The sequence below is a fragment of the Anser anser genome (genome assembly GCF_964211835.1).
Source record: "Anser anser genome assembly, chromosome: Z".
Lineage (NCBI taxonomy): Eukaryota > Metazoa > Chordata > Aves > Anseriformes > Anatidae > Anser > Anser anser.
The window spans coordinates 79,912,832-79,932,230 of NC_139723.1; the positions used below are offsets into that span (position 1 = coordinate 79,912,832).

General features: G+C 43.4%; 1 protein-coding gene across 14 annotated transcripts in view; it reads right to left on the reverse strand.

The window, feature by feature from the left end:
* The window catches only part of CELF4 (CUGBP Elav-like family member 4), a 703,073-nt gene that overhangs the window by 102,397 nt on the left and 581,277 nt on the right, over positions 1–19,399 (reverse strand). For 9 of the 14 annotated variants that reach the window (XR_014576795.1, XR_014576796.1, XM_083817852.1 and 6 more), the window contains exons 4-5: positions 7,251–7,379; positions 2,313–2,392 (exon numbers count right to left, since the gene is read on the reverse strand). Coding sequence is in view for 12 of the 14 variants with exons in the window: in XM_083817852.1 (XP_083673978.1) it covers positions 2,313–2,392; positions 7,251–7,379 (209 nt within the window). In the remaining 2 variants the exon portion in view is untranslated. The remainder of the gene's footprint in view (positions 1–2,312; positions 2,393–7,250; positions 7,380–19,399) is intronic. The other 5 variants (XM_083817859.1, XM_083817853.1, XM_083817858.1 and 2 more) reach the window with 1 other exon arrangement.

Sequence of the window (19,399 nt, forward strand, 5' to 3'; positions counted from 1 at the left end):
GAAATGGGAGGGGGAGCTGAAGAAAGATGGCAGCAACGCACCCCTCCTTTCCAAGGACGAGGGCTACATCGTCATCTCACCACGAGGTGGCTGCATTTCTCTGTGAACATTCAAGCCCTGAAAGATGCAGTGCACCCTGAAGCACCATGAAAAGGAGAATTGGAACAGCGATCACTTGCAGAATTTGGCCCATTTCTTTCAAAGTGTCCGAAGCATTTTGAGGCCCTCTGGGAAAAGCAGTGTGTGCTTAATGTCTTGATCAAGTGGCAAGTCACTTGACAGGTCCTCACTAGTCTGCTGAGCCATGGTAACTGCCTGTGCGACTGCTCATAGCTCATGGGAGATATGAGGCACTGCCACATAATTTGGCTCAAAACTAAGACTAAGCTCATAATTTTCTCCTTGCATTTTCTGTGAACTAGCAGTATTTATATGGAGTACTGCTGAGGTTCAGCCAATTCATGGAAAGTTGTCAAGCCATTGACATTCGAATCTAGGATATATCTAGTGAGGGTGAAAGTACAATGCTTTCTCAGATAACCAGAGATCTGGTTATTCAAGAACATTTACAAAACAGGTATTTGAGTCAAATAAGTCAACAATAAAAATGGTCCAATAAAAATCTGACTGATGAAATGGGCAAATTCTTCATTATTGTGCAATCCTAAGTTCAGTTGGCTTCATCAGGATGAAACAAAAGTGGTAAAGAGAGGAATATTTTTTCTTATATAAAGAGTGTTGAAACTCTCTACATAAATAAAATAAATAACTCTCTAAATAAATAAAATGAACAAATTCTCTAAATAAATAAAATCTTCAAAACTCCTTGTGTTTTGTCTGTTTTCTTCCCTGTCTTCATCTCAACGTCACCCAAGTTTCTAAGCTTTTTGGGTCTGACTTTTTTTGGGTCTTTTTTGAGTCTGACTTGATTACACCTTTTAGCAGTACCACACCCTGTGGAACTGCAATTCCTGGTGTCAGTCTATAGACACTATCACTTTGGGTCAAAGTTTTAAAGACATTCAAATACCCCTTCAGCCTTGCTCAGGAAAGATGTCCACAATATTTCACTGTGTGATGTTGTGTCATCAAGCCCAGCAAGTGGTTCTGTTAGAAGGAATCTCCTGAGAAGAGTCTCCCAGTCTTGATTGTAATAATTCAAAAAACAGAGATCCCACATTTTAAAAACCTCACTGGTAAACACTTACCATTTCCTAATCTGACTTGTCTGATCTTGTGCTCTAAAAAACAAGATCTTGATTATTTGCTACTACCAGAAACCTCTTCCTGTGACAAACTTTCCACTTTCACCCCTACTCAGACCTAGAACCAATCCGCCAGGCCCATTTTAAAATTATTTGGATAAACTTGTGAATTGAGACCAGAGGTTCTTATTAACAGGGAGGTTTTACAATCTTAAATATTGAATATTGAGATTCCCTGTATCCCTTACAAGTCTTCAGCATGCTTCTTAGCCTTTCCTTATTTACTGTGAATAATTAGTAATAAAAATAAAATACTATTATAATAAACCAAAACATATTGGACCAGATTGCCTTTCTGTGCTGATAATGGAACGTCTTACATTCCTCCAGGTCTGCATGGTGGTGTACAAGTATCATTTTGCATAGAAAACACTTTTTGATTTTAATTTCCACTTCCCTGAACTATCAGCTTGGAAACGTTGTATTAGTCCAAGCAGAACGATACCTCAAATATTTTCCTGGAAGATTCAGTAGTGTCTGACTGTCTTTCAAAAGCTGGATGTAAGGGACCACATTTATGCCCAGGTAGGCACTTTAGCAGCAGAAAGGCAGTGAGAGTGCACATCACGGCATAATGTGTCTCTGTCTTCTAGTGCTATCATGTGAGCATGCTTCTTTCTGCTCAATTTTGGCAAAAAGTTCTTTATCCTTCATATAGAAGAAAGGACTCTTTGGAGAGGGAAAACAAAAGCCTTTAGACATAAGTTTGTGCTTGATTCATCCCTCTGAAACTTAAATGTTTAAGCTCGTGGTGAATTTGACCCAATGTTTTTGGCTTCTGTGAACCATGTCTTTTTTTCAGCGCATCAAAACTGCTGTTGATGGAACATATCACCCCTTGGAGTTCTGTGCAGGTGTGATGAACTGACGGTGTCATCCTGGCCTTTCCTCTGATGAGTTAAACACACCCGAGGTCCCACATGCCTAAGCCATCCTTCCCAGAAGATGAGTAGCAAAGCATAGATAAATAACCCCTCCTCCTCCATCAGGCCACAGAGCAGCAAAGTCAGGACCGATCTTCATGTGCCATGTTACGGAGCTACTCACCGGCATTGTCTGGCTGCCATGCAAGGCATTGATAGCTGCTTGGGCCTCCGCATGGGAAGAGTATTTCACAAATGCACACCCTAGAAGAGGAAAAAGAACATTAGAAAGGCTGCAGGGGTACCAACAACAGTCCATCTAGCTAAGTGTCCTGTCCTCAGAACTGGCAATAAAGAAACTAGCGGAGAAAGCATAGCAAACCAGTTATTCCTTCCCAAAGCCCAGCCATTAAACACATCTGCATCACAAAGTCCTATGCTACCTGCAGTGGGCACTGGTGGACCCAAACTTGGCAAGTACTTTTTGAATCCACTTCTGACCTCCATCGCTTCCCATGCCAGCGCTGTGCAATTTTATAATTTATTGCGTGAAGATGATTTTCCTTTTATTTGTATTAGACATAATGCTGAATGCTCCTCCTTCTGGTGTTATGGGAAAGAGTGAGGAGTTGTGTGAAAGTCAACAGAAAGCTGCATGTGCTTGTTACAAGCAACCACAGACCAGCTGTAGAGAGGCATTCTGCCTGCTCCAAACACACAAGGAACTTGTCTCGTTTCACTGCCTGGTACAGCTCCATTACACAGACTTCTCAGTGCTTGTCCAGGCTCCAAACAGCTTTGGTCTGACAAAGCACCAAATACCTTCTAATATAAAAAAAAGTAAGGGTGGGACAGATCTACATATGATGACTGCCATCTTGCTACCAGTGAAATCTGAATCAGTCTTTTACAGTGACTATTATACCACAATTTGCAGAGCCAGTGCCTCTATGGGTGCTTTCCTGTGGACATCAGAGACATGCAGGCAGTGCTTCTCTGGCCTGCACTATCACGTGAGGAATTTCACACTGCCTGAATTCTTACATAAGGTTTTAGGTCACAGAGGTGCATTTATGAATATGTGCTACAATGCAGAAATGATCAACACTTCAAAGGATCACATGCACCACTAGAGTGGGGGAAAGTATTGCTAACACTCTTAGCTACAAGCAAACTGACTCAGAGAGAAGAAGAGTAATTTCCATATGCTAAGGCGGTTTTTGGAACAGATTGGAAGAGATCTGAGAAGTTCTGGCTTCTATCCCCTTCTATTACTACTAAAGACTTTTGAGCTTTTAATCAATTTGCAAAGCCCCAGTTGTTTCCCTGGAGGGGCGCAGATCACTGCACAAGGGATGCCAGCCTTAACAATAGGACAGCTGTCCTTTATTCCCTTTGTACCAGCTTCAGAAGGTCAGCACACCCTCACAGATCCATACAGTGCATGGTGGAAACTGCAGTGCTAAAACACCTCACTTGCAAACTACAAGAATGAGCTGCAAAATTCCCTATAATCATCACTACAGGCTGGCAGAGGTGGAATCAAAGAAAACAATAGTAGCCCCTTTTAAAAAAAACACTCACATGCAAAAGTAGCTTGCAGTTAGGAGCCCCTCACTTTATATTCCTCCTTACCATTGTGCTAAGACTGTGTTTCAGGAAGAGCATAGCAATTGTTGCTAATAGTTGTATCTAATTTATAAGGAACTGAGAGGAGACAATCATGAGAAAATGAGATAGATAAACTTCAGCTGGAAACAATAGGGATCAATTATGACATAATCGCAGCCCAGCATTCCCGGGCTCCTGAGATACTGCACCTTCTTCTTCATTAATCAGAGATAATCCAGAATTAGGGTGTTTAATTATTTGCAGAGATTCTTTTGTACTTTATGCCTCTAAAAAGAAGATGCTGATTAGCAAATATACAAAAGCTTTCCAGCTTCAGTCACCCATTGTATTTACAGCAGGATTTTTGGCTTCAGCATTGCTGTCATGTTGAGGGCTTCGCTCTCCTCAGGTGAAATTTACCCCTGTGCTGAGGAACCTGATGGATGACCAGAGCTGGATAAAGATGGGAATGAAGGGAGCAGGAGGAGTTTATCTTGTTTAATACCTGAGATGCTAATGAGACCCCTCCATTGCTTCTGTTAGGTTTTCAGGTAGAAATAAAAGTGATAACTCAGCTTTCACCTATGTATGGTGGCAAGGCAGTAGCAGAGAGCCTAACATTTTGACCCTTTATTTGTGTGTTCAGTGGGATGGCTTCTGAACACAACACCAAATGTGTACATAATCTTCTTTCTGCCCCTTGTCACCAGAATTGAGGTGATCTCCAGGATCTCATGAGCCGAGGACATGAGTCATACCAGTCTTCAAAACAACGGTGTCCCTATGACAGGAGCAGCTCTGGAGTTTGAAGGGATTTTGACACACAGAGAGGTATATAACCTGTGCTGAACAGAGAGATACATGTGCTCATATGTTTTTTTCTTTCCTTATTTCAGGATTATAGAGCTGGAAGGGCTGCTCTGACTGTCTTGTCAGCTCTCCTGCAAGAACGGAGGAGAGTGCAGAGTCAGAGCCTAGGGTTATGACTGCAGAGGGTGTTAGACTCCTCTTAAGGGACTTCTGGTGTTGTGGGAGATCTTTACTTTCTGAGTTACTGAAGTAGACAACTGCTGAATTAAAAACAAACAAAACAACACCAAGAAGCTGTCCAGGCAGCTGCAATCCTGTGGGTCCTGCTGGATTACTAAACTGGATCGCATCTCACTGTGGCTTCCTCACCTGAGTACTCCTGCACTTGTGGATGCACATGGGTGAGCTTTACCCAGAGAGATACAGGCAGGTTCATTTCTCTCTCATATCTTCCAGGATAAACAGACTCTGCACTTCCCTTAAGGCAGAAAAATGTTCTGGTCCTAGCTCTCCTGCCACCCAGTTGCATGCTCCGGTAACTGTTGTGTTTGACCCTGGGTGACTCGTGCAGGAGATGGAGCCTGCATGAAGGACGTGGCTCTGGACATCCACTTCAGGAAAGGCTCAGATGCCTTTCTGGCTATGACTGAGCTGTGGTGTTATTCACTGGGAAGCTGGGACCTACCTCCTGCTAGCATTGCTTTCATTGAGGTATCTTGGAAGCTCACTCATCACAGGGATGCCTGGTGAGGCTTCATGTAATGGGTTTGCTAGGATTGAAGTCTATGCACTTAGTTAATCTGTCTAAAACTCAATTTAGGTGGAATTTATGCCTTATGGGTTTTACCCAAAATAAGTAGCTCACAAGCAGTATGTGTCATGTTGGTTTCTAGCAGATGGAAAACATTACAGACTGGGAGTAAGTTTGTGGGAGTTGTGGCTCGCCTGACTGTCTCCTAAGATAAGGGCACTACCCTTAAGTTTTCTGCAGGACTGAATGCTTTGTGTGCGTGTATGTATCTGTGTGTGTGGAAATTGGGAGCTTCACATTCTCAGTAAATAGCACCTGCAAATGGAAGCTGGTAATATTAACTCCGTCAAGGCTCAGTATTGATCCTGAACATCTCAGTGAAATGCAAGCCTGAGACTGCAGCCTGCTAGCACTAATAATTAAACTGGTTAGCAATATGGAGCTGCCACTCAGATTCAGACTTATAATGAAATTGTTTAAGAAAAAAAAGAGAGAGAGCAAGAATGAATACAAGTTTGGGGGTTGGATCTCCTTTGGAATCTGTTTCCTACAGATCTCAGGCATTATTGCCTTTATTATTACTCCATTTAGCTCCTTTGTCATAGATTTTGTTCTGTACAATTCCAGGTGGAGACAGAATTTTTTTTTTTTTTTTTTTTTTTGCTTTTCCCCAACTTACTGATTCGTTCACTGAAGGGAATGTTGAACTGCCTGCCATTTATGATGGTTGAAATTCTTCTTGGTGAATCAAACCTTTGGGTGTTATGAAACTAAAGTAGCCGTAAAATCAAAGGAAGTTGCCCACAGTTTATTTTCAGCCATTTTTATCAGGAAGGCTGGGCTTCGCTGATGTACATCAAAATACTGCCCTATAATGCCAGAGTGAAATTTTTCTTGGCTAACAGTGATTTTACAGAATAGCAGTATCTTTCTTCAGTGTATCACTGTGATTTGGATTTTTCACCTCCCTGTTGCAAAAATATGCTGGTTGATGTTGTCACATGTCAAAATATCCAGTGAGATATGAACTGCATCAGCAAGACTGGTCTCTTCCCTGGTACTGCACATTCCAGCACAGTTTATGATGTATTATATGCAGATCAATATTTAATGGACACATTATACTGTCAAGAGAAGAGGGCTTCCTATTCAAATTGAAGTTACTTTGTCTAGAAAGTGACGGGGGAAAAAAAAAACGGCCCTTATGTTCAACAGAGAAGTCTCATTCTTCTACCTGGACTCTAGAAAAGGTTTTCTTGTGCTATCCAGGTAATGAGGGATGCCAAAAAGTGGCAGAAGGAGGTAAGACAACTAGTTTTGCAATTAAGCATTGACACATTTCAAGCAGCAAATTCCTATTTACATAGGTATCCTCTATCCTTGAAATAATTTACATAGGATCCTGGATCCTTGAAATAATGGTCACTGGTTGGTGCATAACTGTGCAAGACCCAACTAAAGAAGAGGAGGACCTGGGGCTGGTGGGTGAGAAATAAGCAGAGGCCGTGGTGGAGCCGGTGAGTAAGGATGTAAAACAGAAACTACGGTTTTGTTTAAGGAAAGAATGAGTCTGCTCAGTGGGGGAAGAAACTCCCAACTTTCCTAGGGCTGGTGGGGAGAGCAGACCTTCAGAAAATGTAAAGGTTTGCATTCAGAGGGGAGGGTCTGTCCTGTAAGCAAACAGCAACAGGCAACAGTTTGCACGTGGCCAGACACAGCTTGTTGTGGAGGGGGATGTTTTTAGGTGCAATCAGCTCTTTGTTCTCATGCACAAGCAGACAACAACTAGCAAAGATATGGCCTCCCCTGGCAAATGTGACCCTTCCTAATGTATGAGATGCTGTCCTGGCAGCCACTTAGTGACTTTGTTGTGCCAGGAAATAATACATACACCAAGACTGGGTCTAGCTCGGAGCTAAAGTCATGGTGTGCCATAAGCCATTGTCTTACCTTTGCTGTTGCCATCGGGTCCCCGAAGGATTGTGCACTCCTCGATGTTGCCAAATGCCTCGAATAGCCTGCGCACGTCATCTTCTGACTGCTGCTTATTGAGCATGCCCACAAAGAGTTTTCTGTCTTCTGGAACAAAATAAAGAGATGCTTACCATATTTCGGGAGGGATGCAAAAGCCAAGATAGCTCAGTATCACATGCAGAAGAAACAGTGATTTCATTGAGGTGACATATTTCAGAAGCTGCTAGTCATTTCAGGTGCCTTGCTCAAAACACCTTAACAACATCTGACTTTCAGTGAGTACTTGAAAATAATTTGACAATTTCAAAGAAGAAGGAAAAAAACTCCCAAACCCCAGAAATATCTAAAATGTTTTAACTGCTTCTCAAAATCTAGGCATTGAAGTCTTCCAAATCAGCTTTTTCTGATCAATTTTTGCAGTCAGCTTGCAGTAACTGAAATGACAACATTGCTCAGACTGCCACCCAAGTGAAATGTGGATAAAGATAGCATACATAAATAAAGTCCAACTGAAAAACAACATAAATTAATAGCCTTCGCAATACTAAATAAGTCGCAGGAAAAAAATGTTTAACATAAGCTGTTTTGAATAAGGATATAGCTGAAGCCACAGCCAGTAAATTGAGATTTGTTGTTCATACCCACTCACAGACACATACCTACAAGTTTGGACGCATTTATATATATGTGTATATATAAAGTTAATTTGAAATAAACCCAAAGTTTTTGAAACATATATTGTTTCTTGAAACATAAAGTTAACTTATGTGAATGCTAATATCTGAGGTTGCTCAAGAAGATGCTGTTTCATGTCAAAGCAGGATGTGGTCTGCTGACAGATAACTTTATTTTGAATGAAGAAGACTATTTATACTTGGACTTATACCAAGTATGGAGAGCTTCAGTCCAGAACAAAACACCTTGAGAAAATGTTTGTGAAAACAGACCAAACCAATGGCTACTGAGTTGGTAAAAAGGTCTCAGGAGGCTCTGAAGGATGCCTATAAATCAGGTTTATATTTAGAGACTACTACCACTACTCCATGAATGAAAAAAAAAAAGAGAGAAATTTACATAGTTTACATCTTGTATGTAAACAGGCCATTTGCACATGATTCATAAATGTCTTATTTATCATTCATTAAACACTATGTAAATGGGTGAACCAAGATTTTTTTTTTCAGAGCAGTTTACAGAGCAGATGTAACCAATTTGAATAAATAAATGTAAATAAATAAATAAATACTTTGAATTTTTATTTATTTATTTTTAATGCACATATTAACCTAAAGCTGAACAAAACATTGGTTTGCAACAAATCTTTTCTGGCTGACTAATTGGGTGATTTATGTCACTTTTGTTCACTGAGAAATCAGTGGTGTAGACAATCCGTTCTGCTTCAACCAGTGTTTGATCAAAATTCCCCTCTCCAAGGTGCACCTGCAAATTGGCGAATTACTCTATAGCCTTGTATGAGGATAATTTTTCATGCAGTTGATATCTACTGAGGATATTAGGAGCTTTCAGTCCTGCATTGGAGTTATCCACGTGAACCAAGAGTGCACTGACCACAGAAAACAAAGAGTTATGTTGCTTTCAGTTAGGCTGCTGAAATGGCAGGAAAAATAGGTTGAGGAGGGTATGTGTGCTTTTCTGATAGGAGAGAAAAACCAAGAATAACCTTCTGATAGACATGTTAAAAGCAAGAAATATGCCTACTTTATGTGGGCATTGATTAGGCAAAGAGATTCTCTGAGGTCACAGAATCACAGAATTGAAGGGGTTGGAAGGGACCTCGAAAGATCATCGGGTCCAACCCCCCTGCCAAAGCAGGTTCCTTAGAGCAGGCTGCCCAGGTAGGCATCCAGACGGGCCTTGAATATCTCCAGAGAAGAAGACTCCACAACCTCCCTGGGCAGCCTGTTCCAGTGCTCCGTCACCCTCACCGTGAAGAAGTTATTTCTCATGTTGGTGCGGAACTTCCTGTGCTCCGTCTTATGGCCATTACCCCTTGTCCTGTCCCCACAAACCACTGAAAAGAGGTTGGCCAAATCCCTCTGTCTCCCACACCTCAGGTATTTATACACATTGATGAGATCCCCTCTCAGTCATCTTTTCTCCAGGCTGAACAGACCCAGGTCTCTCAGCCTCTCCTCATAGGGGAGATGCTCCAGGCCCTGTATTTGCTGGCAAAGGTCTTTGCTGGCAACAAAAAGTTGAGGCTTTAATGATGCACAAAGCCCTGACTAGCCCTGTGTATGTTGTCCCCACCTCAAGCTAAGCTGCTTTGGATATTGTAAAGGTTCGTTTTCAGGATGTTTTTCGTTCCTGGCTTCATCCAGGAGGTAAAAATGGCATTGGTGATTAGGCTCAGTGAATGGGCTGTGAACCCCAAGGAACTACATCAGGGGAACCTGTATAATCACAAGATGTTTTTCCCCAAAATGTACTTGTCAGTGCTTTGCCCAGTATTTTTAGAAACGATTTGAGTAATTTCAATCCAGTAAAAGCAAAGAATGAATTAAATAGTCAAAATGCTCCCTACAGATCACATCCCTGAGGGCCTGAAGGACCTCCTTGGCTTTCCTTGGCCTATGATGGACCAATGACATTTCTCAGTCAAGTAACCAAATGATGGGGAGACAGGTGGGAATTCAGCTTTAGAAACATCTCTTCTGCATGACCTAACTACCATTTTCAGGGAACACTTTGTAGGTCCCAGCAGAAATCACTTTACTTGATGGCTAAGCTGATGTGCAAAAGAGACTCTCAAGAGGTGAGGTATAAAGTGTCAACTGAAGCTGAATGTGTGCTGTGCGGTATCTTTTAGGCTAGGGAAAGACAAAGCCTTGGAGAAAGAGCTGAGTCCAAACTCCAAGGGTTGTCCAGATGCCTGAGGAAAACCCACCTGTGAAGTGAGAACAGCTGTCCTGGAAAATGGGAGCAGAGGGGTGTGAGTGAGCTGGGAACACCACTGGCAAAGGGCTTTGCCGAGGGAGTTTGTGTCTAGTAAATACTTCCCACACAGAGGAAGTGTCTATTATATTGTACGCTATACAGTTTCCCCTGTTTGAAATAAGCTGCATCAGCAAAAGCACTCCTATAGCTCTGCAACTTTATTTTCACCAGACTTTTTGCTAATATATATGTATCATTAAAAAAAAATCACATCCCTCCTCTGTCAGCAAAACTCTCTAGTGTGGAACTGGCCTGAAACTGCCTTGTCTGGTTTAGTTTATGCAAAGCTTAAACCAGGTATGTTAGGAAACGCTTAATTTTATATTTTATTTTATTTTATTTTATTTTATTTTATTTTATTTTATTTTATTTTATTTTACTCCCCTTTTCTGTATATCTGCAGGACACTGGGAGGGGTGACGCCAGTCCCTGGAGCTGGCTGTCAGGAGAAGCGGTGCTTTGTAAGCTGCCCACAAGGTGGCCATCAGACCACCAGGAACAGGCTCTGACAAGGGCAAGGACCACCTTCCCCAGCGGCTGCTGGCCCAGCTGCTGCAGGGCAGGTGGCCCAAAGGGGTCCCCCGAAGTGTCCAGCACCCCCTGGACACCACCTCTAGCCCCATCTCCAGATCAGCGCCCTCTCTCCCTCCCGAAAAAACCTGCCTTGGGCCATCAGGGGAATCATTTGTCACATCTGCCACCGCAGAAATCTACACGATCACACACTTGACTGATAAAAAATGAGTCAGTTTAACACGTTTTTTTTTCTGGGAGAGGTTCTTCTAACAAAATGCTGCGTTTACCTTTCACATCCCAGCCCTGCCAGGGCGCTCGGCAGCGCGTTTTAACAGCATCCCTTGCACGGCCAGGGTGGGAAAAGAGAAGGAGGAGGCCAGCAGCTGGGCCAATTCATCACGTTCCCAATCTTGGCTAATGAGTTTATCCCCTTAATGTGCTCGTGTGAGCCTCTCACACCCTGAGTGCCCCTGAGTGCTGCTCTGCCAGGTCTCAGACAAAAAGTGTCATGGAAGAAACCTAGCTAGCCTCTCTCTAGGGGCAGCCCTTTCCAGCAGCAGTCTGGGGGCTCAGTGGGGTGTTCATGTAAGCCTCTTCTCCCTGCATATTTGTTTTCTTCCATTGGTGTTAACCCCATTATCAGTCTTTCCCAACAACCTGAGTCCATCATGCTTACTTGGCCGAGGGAAATGACCATGGATGGTTATTTCTCTGTGCTGTCTTGCCCAGAAGAGCGAAAGAGACCCTCACCATGAATGACCTGAGGCACCCCCATAATGCTGGAAACTAAATTCATCTCAAGTCTGCCCCTTTTTGCCATAAACAAACCACAGTGACCAGAGGATCCAGCACCCCATGTTCCTCCCAGGGAGGAAAGGGAGAGAAAGGCTTCAGCAGTTACAAGATTTCAGAGGTGTCCCCTTGGTGACATTTCCAATATTCCCCCAAAACTAGACTATGCCTTTTCCTGGCCACTCTGCCAGCCCCAGAGGCTTGCTCAAATCAGGACAAACTGGCTGCAAGGTACAGTGGTGAAGAAATGTAACTTGTCAGATAAATATACACTCTCTATAAATCTCCCCAGCTGTGTTTATACAAAGCCCTGGCACCTTCTCCAGTGCAAATAGGGGTTAAATTATTCCCTGTTCTATTTGTATTTAAATGTTATGTTTTTATGATAAGCGTAAGGCAGAGGTGTCAGACAGGCCCAGGCGAAGGAGACGGCACGCGTGAAAGGTGAAATAATAGAGCACTGCAAACCAAGTGCCGAGAGGAGATGGGAAGGGGGGACACAAGAGCGAGGGGGAGAAGGGGGAGGACGGGCACTAATTAAAGAGACAGAAGGGACAATGAGATGCAGGATGTTTGACCCTCTGCGGAGCAAAAGGACAAGAACAAGAATCACAGCAATTGTGGAGGGACTGGTGGAAAATTAGGGTCACTCTCAGAGAGACATGACACAGGTTTGTGTTTATCCAGATAGCTCTCGCTAATGTATGTGTGTGCGTGGGGGTACATTTAGATAAGAGTATATAAATACACTTGTGTTCTCGTATTCCTCATGCAAAACAAAGAGGTTGAATCCCTGTATCAGGAAAACATAAGCCGGCTTTACCATCTAGAACGTCACATCCAAGGCCTTGGAAATAAAGAGGGACAGATCCACCACCTTCGTGGCCCAGGCTAATAAGGAGGGCAAACCAGAAGATCACTACGGTCCCTTCCAACCATCAAACCTCTCATTCTAAAACCTACGAGCATCCCTGTTTTATTGTGAGTTCATTGCTAGGGCATCACAGATGGATGGTGCATGTGCTTCTCCATGCAAGGGCAAACCTCACATTTGTGTATTTCTGTATGGGAACACTCATCTTCTGTTGGAGCATGGTATTCACCAGAGCAGTTCTCTAACATTACTCAATGCCTTTGGCTTTCTAAGCATCAGGACCAGGTTGCTGTATGGCTTCATTTCAGAAAGCAGATGCTAATTAATTCCATTATTTGTATAGCTAATAATTATTTGTCCCTGCTGCCGTTTCCCTCCTCCCCAAACACTGCTTGCACATACAGTGAGGGACCAGCTGCAGAGCCTTGGCCCTGGCACTGGGAAGGCCTTTAGGCTCATCTCCTTGGCACCATGAATGAGCAAAGGAGCAGCCCGGAGACGTTTGCCATGCAGGTGTGGGTAAGAAGAAAATGCCAGTACACGGGACTGAGGGGCACATCGACCACAGAGGAAGCAAGAGGCAGAGTGGATCTTCCTTGCCTGATTTCCTGATCGGTCCGTCGGTAGAAATGGGAGAGACAATGGCACTAAGGGTGTGCACCAGGGAGGGAGATGGACCAGACAGACATACACTGGGGTCAGGGATGTGCCAAATCCACAGAGGAGCTATAAACACGGGGTATTTCAGACAATCGTGGTATCCAGAGAAGGAGCTACAGAGCAGAGGGGTGAGCTGCGAGCCCCTGAATGTTATCAAAGTTTGGGTTGAGGTCCAGCTGTGAACTCCAAGCTGCAGGCTCAAACAGCCGGAGTGCCCCGCCGCTCCCCTCACCCTGTGCTAATCAGGCAGATCAATAGGCTGAAAGCAGGGCATTTCCTGGGGCCTGGGCTGCACACTCCTACTGCCATTTTCACAGCAGTCCTACAGCTCCGTGATGATGATTACAGCCCTTTCCACAGGGGAAGCGATTACGAATTCTGTTGTAGCTAATTGTAAATTAGCTAATTATCTTCTCCGTGGTACCTTGCTGGAAAATACATGAACCTTGTAAAATGGAGGTGTTTCAAAAATTAGGATGGGGGAAAAAACAACAACAACAACAACCAAAAACCCAACCCACACTGGGAACAATAAAAACCTACCGCTACCTAACTCTGAACAATAGCAACCAAATCCTCCTTCCACCCGCACGGGCGCCTATTTCCCCCCTTCTCACTCCCCCTCTCTACATCCAACAACACCCACAAGGGGCTAATTCTGCTGCAGGCTTTAAAATGTTTGCTGAGTTCACCTGTTCCTCGCAGCTGGGTGTTGTGGGGCATCCCTAATCACATCTTAGCAGGAGTGATTTCTTTGTGCTGATCTCTTCCCCTCCTCCCTCCCTGGTTTGGTTTTACTTAACAGATTCTTTATATCCCATACGTTAGCAGATATGATTGCACAGCTGCTGGTCTCTGACTGCTGGAGACAGAGGCTTTGAGACACCCGGGCTAGAGAGAATAACAGCTAATCTGAACAGCTGTGTGATGGGGACAAGCGCAAATGAGTATAAGCCCAGGTGTGGGAGTATAATTCTCTTGCACAAAGAAGGAAGCTTCATCCCACAGGTGTGTTACTCTCCACTGTTACATCTGAAAAACTTAGTTTGAAGGATTTCTCTTGTTTAATTGCTTAGCTGCACTCTGGGCCTTGACTTGGATGTGGATCCTGCACACAAAGTGGAAGAACAGCTGTACAAGAGATGGTGTGTCTGACTCAGAGCGTTGCCTCTGACCATGGCTAACTGCAGATGTCTAGGAAAGAGCAAGAGAACAAGGTAAGCAATTTTGTTAATCTCCCCAGATATTCTCCAGGCTTCAGTGCTCTGCAGTTTAGGGGCTTCCAGAGTCTAAAGTGGTATTTTTGTATACAACAGCTCTCAAAGTGTCTCTCTTCGATGTAACTATTCACTGGGATTTGAACCCATGCAGACTACGAGCATCCGGCGCATCCCGCAGCAAGGTGTTCTGCAGCTTAATCATGCATTGTGTTACAAACAAACCCCTTCCTTTTGTTTATGTTGAGCATGCTGCTAACTGGTTTCCACTGACAGGCCCTGCATCTTGTTTTGGGAGAGTGGAAATCACTCCTGATTCAGTTATGGAAGAGTGGACCCAAGAGGATATGCAAGAGCTTCGCCAAAGTTTCCGTCTGCACATTTTCAACTGGTATTTGGGAGTCCTGGGTCCCATCTCAAGCTGTGATATGGATATTATGGAAAGCAAAATCACTTTTCCCTTAATGTGATTTGTTATTCCTGGCACTAGCAGGACGGAAGACCATGTAGTTACTGTTACAAAAGACTTACAATACATCTCTGCCAAGGACAAGGGCCTCAGTGGAAAAGTGGTATATAATAATCACCCAGGGAAAAAGGCAGCCTCAGTTTCCCCATCTGTAAAAAGAATAAATGGGTGTTTCCACCAGGCATAACTGGGTGTTGCTGAGGTTCTTCAGTGTTTGCCAATAGCCACAAGTGCAATCAGTTCTGGCAATAACACTGAATGGCATCTAGCCAGCTGGTGGTCAGATCTCTGGCTGAACCCGCTGGTGTTCTCTCTCAGATTTAGGTGGCTGAAGCTTCCCCCAGCTCCATGGTGAGGGTAAATCAAGGCAAGGCTTAGTTTTGAATGGAAAGCCCTGCTTCTGCAAAGGACAATGACCATGCATCTTGGAGGGGTCTTCTGGGGGGAGATTTTTAAGCCCTTCAGTGGTATGATCCATGAAAACATTGTCACAGTAATTTAGGTGCATGTGTCCAAGAGAACACAGATGGTGACTGCTGTTGGCCTCATGAGTAGTTGGAAAGAAATTTAACTTGTTGCCAATAGGTGAACCCAAAATCTAAGATTATGTTGTTAAATTAAATGTGTCGGTGCCTATTCTTTATATTGAAGGCCCTCAACCGTACTGCTGGCCTATCCTCCCAAGCGGGGAGACCTTTATGACAGGTACTGGAAGAGCTTGTTGGTCCTCACCAGCTGCTGAACCACATCCAGAAATTGTTTGGGAGAGCAGTGATGTGCAGAATGGAGCTGGGACAAAAAATGGAAGGAGATGGAGAAGTAAGTTCAGACCAGGAGGATGATCACTCTCTAGACTTCGGTGGCCTGGCTCCTGTTGCAGTACCCACTGCCTACCTGCAGAGAAGTGATATCCAAGTGTACACCTACAGGCTCGTAGCTCAGAGGAAAGCACACTTAGGCTTCCTCTGTGTAGATACGGGATAGATAGATACGAACAAAACCAGGGCAACAGGCCAAGCAAACCCTGCCATGAAGAGACAGCCCAAGAGATTCTTCTAACAGCAGAATCTCCTTGCACAGCGGAGAATATTATAACCCCAAGACAAATATCAGCAGTTCTGGCTGGCTGAACAGTGCCGTCACAACTGTCCATTGCCAAGAGATGCTACTCCCTGTGCAGATCTTAAATGACAGGTTTTATGGTGTTTGATATGGAGCTGGGAAAACAACTCACAACAACTCACTTTATTAGTAGCCTTTACTTAGGAAATCTGGTGGTGAGTGCAGTCTTAGAGCTGGTGTCATGCAAAGCACAAGGACTCTGCCTGATTTGTGCCTGGCAGATCATAATTCTTACAAGTTTATTCATTATCTGAAACCCTCAACTGGAATATTTCTGAGAATGATTCATGAGGCAGTGTTTTTTTTTTGGGAGAAGACTCAGGATTCAAAATTTCGTCTTTTTAAATTTGATGTATAGCCCAAGAACCCAGTTTCTCTTCTCCTTCCCTTCACAGTAGGAAGAATAACTGAATTCGTATCAGCTTTCCAGTAATTGGAAAGAAACAAAACAATCAAACAAAAAACCACACATCTTTCCCTAAATATTAGTATCCCGTGCTTACAGTTGCAGTTTCCTGGGAATAGCCCTGGCCATGAGATGGTGCACGGGGATATTCATGGCAGAAAAGCACCTAAGGAGACCCATCGTGGAAGCATGGAGGTATGCACCTGTGCTGTACCTAAGCTTTGCAGGATTTTCTATGACTGTCTGGGCTTCCAGCTCCTGCAGATCTACAGATGCCTTCCTCACCCAGCTTGATGGATTTCCTGAAGAAGGAGGTGAAGGAGAAGACTGTCTTGTACTATCAAATGACACCTCAAACAAACGTTGAATTACACCATGCTTTTACACTCATCTTTTAGAGACAGGTCAGATTTGAATACAACTCTTGCAGCCTTTGGTTCTGGGGAATTTAACACATCTTAATTCCTATGTGTAAGGTCCCCTTTTCACTCTGTGGCAACACTGGGCTGAGGCTGAGCCTGAAGGGCTGTTTGGTTTTCACACTCATTCAGACCAAAGCTTAGAAGCTTCTTGACAAACTCCGCAGGGTCAGTGGTGTCAAGGCTGGTATGTCAGGAAAATAAGTTTCTGTTCCTAAACTCATCCCACTGGTGACCTGTCGGGGCTTTGAAACCTTTTCCAGAAGCCCAGAAGGCCACGACATTAATCCATGATAACACTCAAGCCTTGAGCACTGAGGGTTGTTGGAACAGCAAAGACATGGGAGAAAGGGGGGTGGGAAGGACATATTTTCTCTTGCAGGAGCTGTGACGACATTTCAGATCAAATTAAACTTCAGTTTTTAAAGACTTCAGTGGAGGTAATTGAAACACTTCCTCACAATTGCCTGAACCTAAGTGTTATCTCTCTTTTCCTCTGTATATCATCCCTTTTCCCCCAAGCCTGAGACAGCCCTGCACGGCCACAGCCTCCTTAATATTAAAGACGGTGATTAAATGGGATTCGCCAAAAGACAAAGGGCTGAAAACCTGCCAATTGTTAATCCCTCTTTCGCTGTGCTTAAAAATTCCATTTCCTTCATTTGAAGAAAGGTGGGGGGGGGGGAAGAGGGGGGGAGAAAAGAGAATTATACGCCTATGTCTAATTTAAATTCTGGCGTCGCGGGTCCTGTTCCCTTCTCCCTCTCTTGACGTCTGAATATATTCCTTTATTACCATTATTACAGCTTTCTGATTGCATTAAAATTCATCCACACGCTTCTCTCCACATTCCACTTTTCTTTTGCCAGTTTTTTTGCTAATTCCCTTTTTCTCTCCCCCGTTCCCTCCCCACTTTCAAATTATACAGAATGTCATTAAAGATCTCCACAAAAATGCCTCAACTCCTTTCTCTCTTGCTTTTATAAACTTGCTGGCTTCCTTCCTCTCCATCCCTTCGTCTACAAACAAAGAAAATGAAGAAGGAGAGGCAAAAGAATACAATAATAATAAAGGAATCCAAGCAGCATGTCTCATAGGTCTCAATAACACCTCTCCTACATCATTCAGCTCCAGGCCTAATGCTCACTTCAGTTATGAAACCGTATTTCACACGGAAGTTTTGTGTATTATTTGTTTGACTCTTGTATCTGGAATCCACAGCTAAAATCAGAGTGGAGTGTGCCAGGCTGTGTACGTAAGCATGGAAAGAGACAGTCCTGCCTGCGACTATAAGCAGAAAAATAGGAAGGTTTGAAATAGAAATTTAATTTCACCCTGCTTTAGTGAGCAAGAGCTGAAAAACTGTCAGGATTTACCTATGGATGTGAGCAGCAGAGCTGGGCATGGGGTGCATGTTGGGTGCAAGACCTGAACTTAAATGGGATCCACCCATTGAACCCTTCAGACATCCCACAGACTGCAAGGAGGCCTTAAAAGTGATGTTTTATCCCCAAAAGACAAACCCACACCACCTAAAAATATCTCGTGTATCTTTCCTTAAGCTTGTCCTGCTTTATCTAGGTGGAAGTCCCACTCTGGGGATTTTGTAGATAAAAATGAAGGGGAGAATCGAACTCCTTCCCTATAACGAGTACCATCTGCCTTACAGGCATTTAAACTATAGAGTCGGGGCATGACACAATGCCAGTATGATCAGGTGGGGTTGACTGATCCCCCTAATGTCCCTGTGACCTTCCTAGCCCAGCTGGGAGGAAGAAGCTGTTGCTGTGAAACTTTCATTCATTCTCTCCAGCTCTTCCAAGATGCTGAAGTGGGTTTTGTTTCTTTGTTTGTTTTTATTATTTTTTTTGCCGTCACCCTCGATTACACTGATATAATGAAATGACTGAAACTGGATGAAAAATGGAATTTTCTTTCTATGGGAAATACTTATGTCTCAAAAAATGTGCTTCCACTTTGAATTGGAGAGGCCAAAGTTCTTGTGAAATGGAAATTCTTCAGTTGTGAAATGTTACAGGGTTTTGTCTCAGAGGAATACAAAGGCTTTGTCTTAACCTCAAAACATAAAATATATAAAGCAGAATGGCTGTGGTTTTCAGCCAGACAAAAGAAAGTACATTTTCACACACTATATGAATAAAGGAAAGAGTTTCTGCCATGGGATGTTGTTGAAGGCAAAAGTCATAAATTAGATCCAAAGGAACAAGAAGCATCCACTCGCTGCTACTAAACATGAAGATCCAGATGCAAAATCTATCTTAATCACTAAATCCGTGACTGCTGGAAGCTGAAGGATATTAAGGGAAGGGTCACTCTTTATAAAAGCCCTGTTCTTACTCTTTCTAATGGGCACTGCTGGAGCAGAGGATGCCAGAGTAGAAAAACCTTTCGTCTAACCCCAAACGGAAACTCTTATGTTCTTAGTGGTTTAATACAATACAGACTTGAAACAAAATTAATCAAAAAGATTCTTTTAAAATGACAGGTTTGTGCCTCCTGAAATGAGAACTCGATGCATTAATTTCAAAAAAAATGTCCCCTGGCAAAAATCTCATTGAAACGGACCCGTTCCAGGGGAACGCTTTGCCTTTTACAAAACTTCACATTCGGCTAGATAACCGTTCCTTTGAAATGCTTTGGCCAGCTCAACAAATGACCCAAGAAATGAATG